General features: G+C 37.2%; 1 protein-coding gene across 4 annotated transcripts in view; it reads right to left on the bottom strand.

Moving 5' to 3' along the window:
• The window catches only part of LOC112555265, a 38,298-nt gene that overhangs the window by 18,248 nt on the left and 6,283 nt on the right, over positions 1-13,767 (bottom strand). For all 4 annotated transcript variants that reach the window (XM_025223589.1, XM_025223588.1, XM_025223587.1 and 1 more), the window contains exons 5-14: positions 12,798-12,919; positions 12,269-12,364; positions 10,997-11,052; positions 8,602-8,650; positions 6,662-6,869; positions 4,946-5,128; positions 4,455-4,585; positions 4,139-4,233; positions 1,373-1,505; positions 775-944 (exon numbers count right to left, since the gene is read on the bottom strand). In XM_025223589.1, the coding sequence (XP_025079374.1) occupies positions 775-944; positions 1,373-1,505; positions 4,139-4,233; positions 4,455-4,585; positions 4,946-5,128; positions 6,662-6,869; positions 8,602-8,650; positions 10,997-11,052; positions 12,269-12,364; positions 12,798-12,919 (1,243 nt within the window). The remainder of the gene's footprint in view (positions 1-774; positions 945-1,372; positions 1,506-4,138; positions 4,234-4,454; positions 4,586-4,945; positions 5,129-6,661; positions 6,870-8,601; positions 8,651-10,996; positions 11,053-12,268; positions 12,365-12,797; positions 12,920-13,767) is intronic.

The following is a 13,767-nucleotide window of genomic DNA, read 5'->3' on the forward strand; positions in this document are numbered from 1 at the left end:
TCCAGATTATCCTATTCTGATTTACAGTATTTTTAGTTAATTCACTTGCATCAGTACCTATGTACAATATGCTTCCAATTCTAAATGGAATAAGCCTTTGAATTCTGGTGACATAAGACAAAACATCAGATCAAGTAATCAACATAGTTATAGTTTAGATGCTTACCAAGAATGGGCAAGAACAGTACCAACAACAAAAGGTCTTAGATTCCAAAGCTTTCACAGAGCTACAGACTCACTTAGCCCTCCATCAATAGAATTGAGAACAATTTTGTACTCTCCAGATGGCTTGTTCCAGATAACCAAATCAATTACATTTTGTTGCCAAGGTATTTCAAATCCACCATTAACAAGCCCAAAATAAGCAATGGGCACCTTTTCACAGAAGCACATCCATACTAAACTGATGGACTAAATATTGTAATGACTTGAACAGCTTGCAGTTTAACCCATGAGCCTTTCAGTCCTACAGGAAAAGGTCCAGATAGCTGTATGTAGTCTGAAGTATGGCATTGACAATGTCCCAGATGAACTACATAAGGAAAGGAACAACAAAGGCTCTTACCTTGTATCAAAGAATCTGGGAAGCAAAGAGTGGCCCAAAGAATGGTTGTAATCGCTAGTTATAACTCTACAGAACTATCAGTGTAGCCATTAATCAAAGAAAAATATTCTACTCATATATGCCTTATCTGCACAACACAAATGCACATGCATCCTTGTCTAGTGATTACACTTTTGTGTCTATAGCTATGGTGTACATTAAGCACTTACATATTTCTTGGTGTCATTCTAGCATGTGTGTGGAAACCTTGCAGACAATGGCCATTCTTTGCCTTAGGAGTGGAACAAATTTTATTTGATTCTGTCTGGGATACTGAGGAAGTCATGTCATTTTTGTTTCTGCTAGAAGTATATGAACCATTCCTCTTAGAATATGGCATCTGTACAACAAAATATAAAAAAATCAGCTCAAACTTTTCATCTAAGCTTTTGAATGTTAGCCCAAAAATACAATTATTTTTAAGGGGAAATACAAATCATAAGACAGAAATTCTCAAAATCTGAGTGAATAGCTCGAAATTCCAATCATAGGATACTCCCTGCACTTTAAAATCTTCACTTGCTTTTTTAAGGTCAAACTTCAGTCCCTATTTATAAAAAGTAAAATACAAATAAAATCACAAATTTATAGATATCTTAAATCTGAGATAAAAAAGAATGTCAGATACTACAGAAATCCAAGTTTGAGTTTGAGGCTTTAATTGGTACTACAAATTAAGTCTTTAGAGTGTAATATGCTTTTGCATTCATTTGCTCTTTTAAGATATACAAAGTGAAAGATGCATTTTACATTCAAGTAAAATCAAACCTCTGAGCCCTGTGAATCTGTTTCATTGCATTTTTCAGGCAATAGTTGCTCTAAAACATGTCCAGCATCTTTGGCAAATGATTTCTCGGCAGGATTAATATAAGGAAGATCATCTTCTTGACTTCTTTTTGTGCTAGAAAATAAAAAAGAAACTGCACAAATAAATGAAGTCAGTTTTTGAAAAACTGTTGAAAAGGCAGATCTGCAGATCTAGAGGTATTGTTTTCAGTTTTAAGCTTGAGTGGAACTTGAAATGCTGATCAGTTGCTGAGTTACATATACTAACCACCAGGCTCCAGACTCTCTCATAAAGTGGATTAATGAAGTCTTAAAATGAACACAAAGTGGTTGCAATAAAAACTAAATATTAATAATAATGAGGATTTATATGGTGCCTTTCCAAAACTTTTTGCTCACAGCGCTTTGCATTAATGATATATAGACTAGATCATAAACAACCATGCACCCATATTAGCATATAACAGACATGCTCACCGCTGCTGCAGATGCTACAGATGCACAAAGTAAATACAGATATACGTCATGCATGCTCAGGGTCACAGTGAAGTCGTTCTGAAAAGATGTGTCTTTAAGTTTGAACTTAAAGGTGGTAAGAGAATCAGAGTGAGAATGGCTGATGGGTAATCCGTTCCAAAATGATGGGGCTTTGTCAGAGAAAGACCTCTGTGTCCATATGACTTTGTCTTAGTCAGTGAGACTCACAGAAGCTTGGTGTCAGAAGATGAACAAAGAGGTCGAATAGGTGTATAGATGGGAGTGGGTTTGGAGAGGTACCAAAGACCAGGTTCCAGAAACAGCAGCGTAAGTCATAGTAGAAAGTTTGTAGACTATACTGTCCATGACTGGAAGCTAGTGAAGAGAGCAAATGATAGGTGATATTTTATGTTCATATCTAGGTGGTCTACTGATGAGGCGAGCACCGTTATTTTGGATCCTTTGAAGTCTAGAAGATACTTGGGAATTCCAGCTAAAAGAGAATTACAATAGTCCATTCTTGATAGCACAAAGGAACAGATTAGAGTTTTAGTTGCATTGGTGGTGAGATAATGACGAATGATACTGATCCTACGAAGTTCAAGGTAGTCATTTCTGCAGTCATGAGAAATATGCTGATGAAAAGTCAAATGCTGATCGAGAATGACACCTAAGATGCAGACAGAGGTGGAGAAAGAAATAGATGAGCCGTTTATAGACAGAGACCAAGGGAGAAAAGGATGACAGAAATTTCTTTGGACAAGTAAGTAGCAGTTAAGTCTTATCGTTGTTCAGTTGCAGTGTGTTTTGGAGCATCCAGGACTTTACATCATCCATACATCCTGGTGTCCATGTCAGTAGTCTAGAGAGTTCAGTAAGAGGAGCTGACTGATAAAGCTGTGTATCGTCAGCATGTCATGGCTTGGCATGACAGAACATCAGACAGAGGGGAGGTATATAACACAAAAGAACTGGACCCCTCTTCTTGAGATATGAGCCTATTAAAGAAAATAGTAAAGGGAAAATTAACAATTAAAGGCCGCAGGGAGCAGGAGTGATCACAAATGAAACAACTAGTGAACATATTTTGAAGAATAAAGGAAAAACCACTTTTAAAAGTCTGTTAACTCGAGGCTAAATCAAAGTAATCTACATATGGAGAAAAAAAAAAGATTTTGGCTGCCAAGTAAGGTGAACATCTATAGGTAGCTAATTAAGAGCAATAGGGAGGGAAGAAAGATCAGAGTGATCCATTTCATTCCAGACAGTCTCCTGTCATGATAGAACAAGTATGTCCAACAGTTTTGAAGAAAATGAATGAGTGAGAATATTATCAAAACAGTTGAAGAGCGAGTTCACTTCTCAACGAGGGAAAAGGAAGAGTTATGGAACATGAAGTAAATTCCTGCACTTTGAAAATGGGACAATAATGGGCTGAAAAAGAGTATCATGATACAGAGTTGCCCAGATAACTAGTAATCAATCTTGGCCCAATAATCAGTACCTAATTTCTTATAGAATTAAGAAAGTGCTGTGGGGTCAATTCATATAGCAAACACCGCATCTGCAAAATTGTAATTTTATATTTAAATTATAATTTCTATGATATAGTTTATTTTTTTTAATTTTTAATTGATAATTTTCATTAACCAGGTCTCTTATAATGCTTGAGGCAGCAATTTTTGAAACTGCAAAACATAGTTCATTCAGTAAATTATTTGATGACTATCATAATTTTTCTCTAATGATAGTTTTGGCAAATTTTGATGGAAAACCATTTTGCCTGCAAAATTTACTTCCCTTTGCCTATATACATGACAATTTATATATTAATGTATACATCTTCCTGCAGCATTGTCGCAACTCCGTTTCCCCATTCAAAACAGTGACAAGGATCTCAATATTCTGCTAAGAATATGACAGGAAAAGAAACCTTTTGTGTGATCAAACTGAACAAACGTCATTCACATCTATGCGATCGGTGACAACTGTAATGCTTTTTCGACTAGAACGATGGTTCAAACTTCAAATATTAAGTGCTATTCTCTAAATGAATTTTTGAATGCAAAATAGGCCACCTTATTTTCGTTTACAAATTAAAGAATATTCAGGCTGCACCCAGGCAGCAAAAATTAAGATTCTTCAGTATTTTGTAACTGCTAAAATGTAATACTTTAACATGTATCAAGGATGCACAGCTAAAATGTGCTCATTATATATATACATGAAGCTGTAACCCTGAATCTCAACTGAGTTAATGCTGTTTCCTACCTGCTTTCAACTTTACTTTCCCAGGCTTGTGCTCCAATGTCTTCCTCCACTGTGTACAGAACAAATTCTTCATTTGCTGGATGATGGTATTTGGGCTGTAACAAATAACTTGCATGAAAGTATAAAAGAATGAGGGTACAAATTTTTTGAGAGTTTTGTTCTTGTCTTTAGGGCAGGCTGTTTTGAGACATAAATCAGAACTTGTACAAGGATGTCATCATCATAAACTCCACTATATTGCCACTGCATTATTTTTATATATATATAATATTACCATAAGTAAAATAGTACATAAGGTAATACATTCAAAACTCACGAAATCGATGCCATTTGTAACTGTAAGGCTAGTTTTGGAAAAAGGAATGCCATTTGATGACTGGCAACTGTCACTAACAGCCTGGAGTAAAGACTGGAAATCGATCCGCTCATCATTCAGGCATAAAAGATCTGAAATTATAAGATACATCCTTCATTTAACAATTATACTATAACTCACAAGCAGCTCAGTGTTTTCTTCAATATTTTACTGCATACAGATTCTCTCAGTTTGAGAACACCCAGCTCTCATCATATTTTGGACATGGCTGAACATGGGTAAGGCACAACTGACTATATTAAATTCAACAGCTTCAAATAGTTCTCAGAAAAGGGTAGGATCTGACTCCATTGATTCTAATGGCATTAAATGAACTGAGTTTAAAGACCTTTCCTATCCATCATCCCTCTCCCCTCAAATAGTACAACTGTTTTCAGGTGCCTGCTACACCAACTACCATGACTTCCTTAAGTCATCCAAAAAAGCCTCACCATTTTTATTGTCTGTGTTGTTCTTGCAGGGCAGCTGTAATATGTAGGGGTTTTTAAGTTCAGTGCGACGGTGTTGTTTCAGTAACAGTCGCTGGGCATAGGACAAGGAATAAGTGGTGGATTTCACTTCTGGTATTAATCTTTTGTTGTTCACTGTACTGGTTGAGCTCTCAATAGTTGACACTTTGACAAAGAGTACATTTTTGTACAATTATATTTCTCATTCAATTCCTTCCTTCATCAGTATCTACATTGTCATTACAGTTTATTATGCTATAAAAATTATGGTTTGTCATGAATTATATCATGGAGTTGATGATCCATTATTTCACTATCAACGGTCCTGGGGTTAATATTTATCACACTGAGATGCAAAGATAAATATAATAATAATAATTATAAAAAATGCAAAATTTGTAAAGAACATACTCACACTCCTAAAGAGAATGCTCTTAGTGCTTAAGAACAAGAATGAAACATGGACAGCATACGAGGGACAGGAAAACCAACAAATAACATGAACTATAAAAGAATAAACAACCATATTAAAAAAAGAAAAAAAATCAAATACAGAAAACACAAAGAGGAACCAAATAACAAGATATCACACTATTGCATCCTAGATCATTGTCTTACTGATCATAAAGACATCCTCCCCCCCACAAAAACTCTCTTTGATTGTTTTATACATCACATTGTTTTCATCTGTAGACTACTTCTTCTGGTTTCAGCAGTTTATTGTTTTGTTTAGGCCATCTTGTCCAAGATTTTTCACTAAATGATTACTTATCTCTATTTCTCTGTGGTTATAACTTTTTATTTTTATATCCGTGGATGAAATCTTCCCATTTTCTATTCTACTTTGTGACTTTGTGCTTCATCACTACATTTTTCACTAGATGTTTAGATTTTGGATCTGTGTAATTATGGGTGTCTATATTACAGGTTTACAGGTGTAGATGTTTAAGCTCAACGTACTTTTGACCAACAGGACAATATGTTAATATGTCAGAATATTCATTATCTAGATTATGTGACCAAATATACTTTAATTGATAGCTTGTTTCTGGGTGATAAATTTTAATTATGCAAACCTATAAAATTATCCTTCTTCTTTTTGTTCCTAATCACCCCCAGTAGAGCATAAAGCACCAACCACACCCCGCCATCAGACCCGGTTCTGGGCGTCCCTTTCCAGTTGGGACCATATCATGCCAGCTGCCTCCGCCTCACTGTGGACCGATCTCCTCCATGTCTGTCTGGGTCTCCCAACCCTGTTCCTCCCCTGCTGGTTCCAGCCCAGAGCTGGTCTTGTTAAATTATCAGCTGGCTTTCACAAGGTGTGACCTATCCAGCCCCACTTCCGCTTCTTGATGTCTTGACTGGCAGGTTTTTAGCTGGTACTCTCCCACAGGTCTGTATTGGAGATCTTATTGGAGATTTTACCTAATGTTGCTCTTGAAATTGTGCAATAAACTCATTCTTTATAAAGTAGTTTAGTTTATTCCTTGCTACTCTTCGAGGAGCATAGGCTGCAACACCACCTCTCCCGTGGACCCAGTTTTGGGAAGCCCCCTTCAGTTGGGCCCATATGGTCCCACATCCTTTGCCTCATTCTTTAGAAAGTGACCTTTAATATCTTTAAATGGATTAAAAAAAAAAATTAAGTGAGAACCTTAATGTACAATGAAACTTTCTTAATCCTGTTCTCATTACCTGGTAATCTGACAGTAGACTGTGCTTGAATTTGTTGAGAGGATGTATTATTATTAGATGTACATATTTTCTCGCCTCTACGCCATGCCATCAGGGCCTCCTGAAAATGAGCGGCACTGTCTTCTTCATTGTAAGCGCCATGCAGCAAAGGTTTGGAAGCTGCATCTTGATCAGATTCTAGGAATCCACTTGCATCACATGGTCCAAGCTGGCAAGATAAGTACACACTATTTTGCACAAATGCAACATTTTCACTGTCACTCAAACTTTTGCTTTCTTTCTTTCAGTTTGCTTTGAAGACATTAACTCCCCTTTGTAACTGTTGCAGACTTATGACTATTAAAATCATAACATTTATACTTCTGGAAAGCTCAGATCTTCAACTTTCATAAATTCAGTAATGCTCTAATTAATAAAGTCACCAAATAGAACAAAATTTCAGGCACATTAATTCTGTTTGCTTTAAATAAACACCCTCAGCTAACATCAGTACTATTTCAAGTGTCCTTAAGCTCTTTGAATGTTGCATCAAATTTTGTACAAATGTCTCTGGTACAAGCTGCCATCTTTATGTAAGCTACTTTCTGTAGAAATCTGAGACAGAAAAGTCCAAGATGGAGCCAGATTCACCACCGAAACCTGTTGGACTGTGATGTAGACACTCTCATTGGAAACATCAATGAGGTGCTCCTTTCAACAACCAAAGAAGTACTACGCAGACAAAGGAAACAAAGGAAGAAGAAACAGTCTTAGGTCATGAATGATATTTTAGATCTCTGTGACCAAATGAAGGGCTTGAAGAAGAAGAAGAGGAGACAAATACCTATCACAAAGCACTGAACAGTGACGTCAAGAAGGGGGCAAAGTCTGAGGAAAACTGGATTGAAGAGCATAAATGAAAGATTTTCATGAGGTTATAGCATAAAGGTCTATCAGCTACTGAAGACCCTAACAAAGGTCAACACAAGACCTTAGGTATTAAAGATAGAAATGGCCATCTTCCCAAGGAAAGCACTGTTATACTAAACTGATGAAATGAATATTATTACTGAATATTAATACAACTTCCAGTTGACCCTAAAATCTTTTAAAACAAGACTAGAACCAGTGAGCATGCAGACCTGCATTTCTAAAAGAAAAGGTCGAGAGAACTGTACGAGGGAGGTTACCTGCTAATGAAAATGTCACAGCTAAGTTGCTCAAGCTGGGTGGGAAAGAAACAGTAAAGTTACTACTCTGTGCTAAAGAATCTGGGAACACAATAAATCAAAAAATGGATGCAATCATTTGTCATACGTCTTCCAAAGAGACAGTAAACACTACCACAACTATAAAATAACCAGTCTCATAAATACTTCCAGGTATTTAAAATCAAATGTGAGAGAAAACTGAAACTGCTTTAAAATTCACACCAGAAACTCGATACCAATGTATATATGTGGCGTAGAGTCTTCTCCCGGTGGTGTTAAGAACATCTTTTGGCAAAAGTGTAATGGCATGCCTGGTATGGCTATGTGAACTAGCACAACACTTTATGACCGTTTTTTTTCAGAAACCTTTATGAGAGGCTGAACCCAAAGTTAACAAAAGAAGAACAGGTTCGTCAACACAAAAGAATGCTGTCATTCAGCAAAGGTCAAACCAGAAAAATAGGCTAATTTTGGTACTTTACTTGCTAAAAACTTCTTTTGTGGAATAAGGTTGGAAGAAAGTGGTGATGTGCATAAACTGGTGATTGTGCCTAGATGACTTATGCGTGAAACCCAAGAATTGTTGGGTAAGAAATGTGACTTTCAAATTCCAGGAACAATACCTTATCTGCATTTGTATTTCACAATGTTTTCCTAGTTTCTAAAAAAATATATATTAAGAGCGAGTAGGTATGCGCTTGTGTCTGAGAGAGAGAAAGTCATGCGTCATTTAGAATGTAATGTACTGACTTGGAAAACATCTCCAGATGTTGCTTCACCACCAGATATTCCTGAATCCCTGTAAATATAAAAGCGATATAAATGCAATGTTATTAAAGGTTAAATGGGATATATTTTCTTCAGGAAAATAACTCTGAATGATTTGTAAGGTTTATAATTTTACTTACTCTCACTTACTTGGCAGAATAATGAAGATAGTAAGTTTTACATTCACAATATATATATATAATGCACATATATAGTTATGGAGGAAATATGTCAATATTTTTAACATTATACCAACATAAAGGACCCCAAGAGAATTCTTAAAAAATTATTACTGATAAGGAAAACACAATTTCTTGGTCAAAGCTGCAAAAACTAAAAGTTGAACAATGCCTTTATATATATCTTATGACTATGCAGTTAGGTCAATACAACAGCTGTCATCAAGGCCAACAATTGCCGCCTGACCACAAACAAAAAAAAACCCAGAAAAGTTCTGTACAACTTCCAGCTGCTTCAAAACAGACTAAAACCAGTAAACCTGCAGACCTTCCAGTACTATGGGAAGAGGTTGAAAGAGTGGCAAGCAATTTGAAGATAGGAAAGCCAACTATGGCTATGGCATGTGATGTAAAAATTCAACATAGAAAAGGGTCTCTTCCAAGTCATTGAAGTGCTGCATAATAGTTCAATGAGCACAGTACTAACATAGTACTGGTACTGAATAAACAGGAGTTTTCTTACACATGACAGTAGGCATCCATCAAGGATGTCCCCTATCATCTGTACTTTTCAACACTTTTCCAGAGAATCCTCCATGACCATCACATTTCCATTTCCATTGGTGGAAGGTCATTTGCAACCTATTCTTTGTAGATGACATCAACCTGATACCAGGCATTAACAGAACTGGACAGCTGTAATGCACTTGGATGCCAGATCTGACTGAGCTTTGACATCCCTGCAAGGTCAGAACAAATGACTCCCCTACTTCTTTTTCTTCTCATCCCTTAACTGATACTTCTGGTACTAGTTGTTGGGGAAAACCAAAACAATACGATGCAGAAGTGGTGAATGCTTATAAGCAGGGCCAATCGTGTGCTGCCAGTCCACTCACTTAGTTCATACATACATGGTAGTGTTCAGAAGACAGCTAAAACAACAAAGGACAACCTCAGTCTGCTGGTCCTGCATACAGGCATACAGAATCGACAACCTCAGACTAGGTTTTGCTCAGTCCAGTTGCAGAGTGATTACCCGCATGTCTCCAGGTGGTGGATGGGAGAATGGCCTCCAGATATGGAGATTACCTGCTAAATAAGCCTGGTTCTTCCTGGATGAATTGGAAGTCATGAACCAACTGTTGGTAATCCTATTAGGATGAGGTGAGGTAGCAGATGGCACTGCTACCCACAGTAGGGAATACCCCATGTGTCCAATGACAGATCCACCACTCAATAAAGACCTGCATTATGAGCTCTGGCTTTGGGACAGAATCCCACCAAACTACAAACTATTCCATCTGTGCTCACAGGGCATGATGTACAGCTAGTCACAAGTTATATACATGTAACCCTGAAAAGGTGACTATGAAGATGTATTTCTCAGCTGAAGGGAAGAGAATTTCAGGCAGCTGGTGGAACTGAGGCAAAGAAACGCTCACTAAAATACTTTAAGTTAATCCTAGGGACAGTAGCTTTTCTGCAGTGAAAATGAGTAACCTAGAAGGACAATATAGACAGTGTTGCAGAAAGATAGGAAGATTGATGAACCTCAGAGATTGTTTTGAGATAAATGATTTAGCAACTGAGCAAGAACAACTCTCTTTAAAATCTTAGACAGAAGCAAAAGATTCAAAACAGGGCAGAAATTCTTAAAATCATTAGAGTCAAGCCCAGACTTCTTTAAAAGTGGTGTCGCAACGGCCTTTTTTAAGTGAGGAGCAACAGTACCTGCACAGAGTGAGTGATTCACATTTCTAGTAACTACTGAAACAAAAAATTCCTAACACTGCTTCATGAGATGTGTAGGCAATGGGTCAAGGCAGTAAGACTTGGATGATTTCATAATTAGATCACAAATGTTTTCTGACACTGCCTGGGACCACTCTATCTTGCAAACAGCAGCGATGGACATGGATAACTATCAAGGTCCATCACAAATTTGTGTCCCTTTTTGAATGAAGATCAAAATTTATCAGGCAGCTCAGGTCTGGGGTCATTCGTTAGTTAGAGAGTAGACTTGTCCAGGAGACCACCAGTAGCAGCACAATGGAGATCATTGGAGATACAGAGATCATGTGCTCAAAATAGTCCTTTTTAGATAACAGCATCCCTAGAAGCAGCCTGCTCCATAGCAAAAAGTTGTCTATGGATGGCTTCTTTCATTATTCTTTTAAGTGCTCCTTTTAAAAACCAACCTTGTTTGGTCTTGAGATAAAGGCTGTGGTGTCTTACAATGTCGAGGACCACTTGCCTAAGAACAAACCAGATGTAAGAATGAAAGCAAAGTGCTGATAATTTAACAGACAATACAGAATAACATGTTAAAAATACCTACGACCTTTAAAACATTAAAAAGCAGATAACCAAAATCTTCAGCAGTTTAGTTCATATAGAATTATAGATATATAATTATATATTACAATACATTAAGATTTTATTGATTCCAGTGGGCAGAGATGCAGCCTCTACCCAGGAGTTTGTAGGGATTTAGCAATTTTCAGTCTGACAGCTCCAGAGCGTACACATGTGTATGCACTCAACAGCGTTCAATGCACAGGCAGAAAATGATGGTCTCACATCAGTTTCAAAACAGAAAGGAGTAGGATGCCATTAAAAAAAGCATAGAAGCACTACAAGGACAAGTAGCAGTTTAGAAGTAACAACCTCATAGTATATGTCATCTGTTAATTATTTGATGAACTATATAAAACAAAATTATACAACTTCTGGGCATTGAACATTGTGAAATGGCTCAGTTCTTTAAATTCTCCTTTTGAGAAACATGACTTTTCTCAGAACATTAACATTACAGTTCTTTTGTCTCTAAGAGAAAGGTAAGACTCCTGACTCTGACAGTATTTGTGGGTGGACTTTACTGTGCACTGCTATGTCATTTCTTCTACTTCTTTACTGATTCCAGTCAAATTCCTGGTATCTAAAGGCATTTGCATATGTGCTTATTTAGAAGAAAATCAAGTACTCTCAATACAGCAGCTATAGTAAAGTATGCCAATGACATGGCTCTTGTGGCCTGCTGAAAGATGAGCAAAAACAAATCCTCAAACAGAATAGACATAGTATATGAGATACTGCCTATCATGCATAAGATTAACCAAGAAAATGGAGATATCAAGCTCCTTTGGGTTCCACCCCATAAAGGAATAAAAGGAAACAAAGAGGCTGATAAACTATCTAATTGGCAACAAAACAAGAAACAAACCCTAAAATCACCCCCTAAACATATCTGTTTCACCAGCAGAGAGGAGGATAGCAATAAAACCAGCAATGAAAATAAGGTGAGAAAAGAGATTTAAAAAGACGGTGCTGCAGCTACGTTAAGTTTAAGACATTAAATACAAATTTTAGTCATCAATTATTTTACAGACTGCATTCAGATATAATACCAATTTGGATTCGTGTGATACTAACTTCCCATACAGCTCACATAAAATGTAGATTCAACTTACATGGACTGACACAGACCGGTGCCGTTTCAGAGCTCCCTTAAGATGAAAGCTTGCAAAACACCCAGCACAGTAATTTTCTGAACACTGGACACAAGTCTAATAACAGAAATAAACCCTTTAAGTCTTTACCTTTGTGAAATGGCAAGGCATGTATAAACATGTATAAAAGATTGGCCCAAGTCAAACATGAAATTATGCCCAGAATTGCTGGAAAATTAACATAGCACTCTCATTAGTTTGTTACAAAAATGCATTGTGAAATGTTTTGTTAGACAAACACACATAGACTGATTTAAAATCTAACTCTGATGTGACAGAAGTCTGCAGCCAATGTGAGACCTTTTCATATATGTCAATGAGGTGTTGGCCAGTGAAAAATATCAGTAACTAGTTCCACTTGGTTAGTTTTGTGGAGCTTGATGTCAATGTTCTTAGACTTTCGGATCTTTTTAACTATGTCATAAAATGCCATATATAAAAGGAAAATCCCTTTTGAGTAACTATAGTATTATACTTCATGAAAACTTACCAGGGAGGCTGACTGTTCCTCACACTGACCACACCTGGTGTTCTTTGCCCTGCTTTCTTGTCCTATCTTCTGCTGAGCAATGTGTTTCATAGATTCTGGAGTGCTGTCATGTGAGGGCATATCTGGATACCAGCATGAAGATCGTATACAAAATATATGCATACAATAACATTCTTGAATCAGAATATATTACATAACTTTAAGTCTGTAACTGGCCACAAGAATGTGGGACTGGAAGTTAAAGCGACACAGCATTCGAGTAGTTAAAATAAACCAATAAAGAATCTTGCATGGTGATCAGTTTATGAGTGTCAAACCCAGTCTCAAGGACATGTATATCTGGACTGCTGGTGGTCTGCCAAGATTTGTCAGCATAGGTTCTCAGCTGTCAGGTCTCAATAAGCTGTTTGCAACTAATATCAGGAACTATGTGGAAATTCTTAATATCAACGCTATACTTAATAATATTAATGAAGATTTATATAGCACCCTTTCAAAGATTTGCTCAAAGTGCTTTACATAAATCATACATAGACTAAATCATTAACAACTATGCACACACATTTGCATATAATAGCCACACTCATGTATACAACATTCACTCACACAAAGTAAATTACAGACACCCATCAGGTTGTCAATTCTGTATGCCTGTATGCAGGACCAGCAGACTGAGGTTGTCCTTTGTTGTTTTAGCCACCTGTCTTCTGAACACTACCATGTGTGTATGAATTGTGATTATATGTAGCTCCCACCCATCTCTCTCTCCACAGCCAACATCCCCAGCCAGCCACACCCATTTAGACCCCATTCTGCTGACCTTCCCCCTTCTACCATCACTGCTTGGTCAGCCTGTCATTCTGGCACTGCCAAGAATACATGGTCACTGGGTGGTCAGTTACAGTTATGCCCAGGGTCAAGCCACTACCATGGCCCACCCAGCATGTGCAATTGTGTGGTTTTGGCTTTG

The sequence above is a fragment of the Pomacea canaliculata genome, linkage group LG14 (assembly GCF_003073045.1).
Source record: "Pomacea canaliculata isolate SZHN2017 linkage group LG14, ASM307304v1, whole genome shotgun sequence".
In the NCBI taxonomy this organism is placed as follows: Eukaryota; Metazoa; Mollusca; class Gastropoda; order Architaenioglossa; family Ampullariidae; genus Pomacea; species Pomacea canaliculata.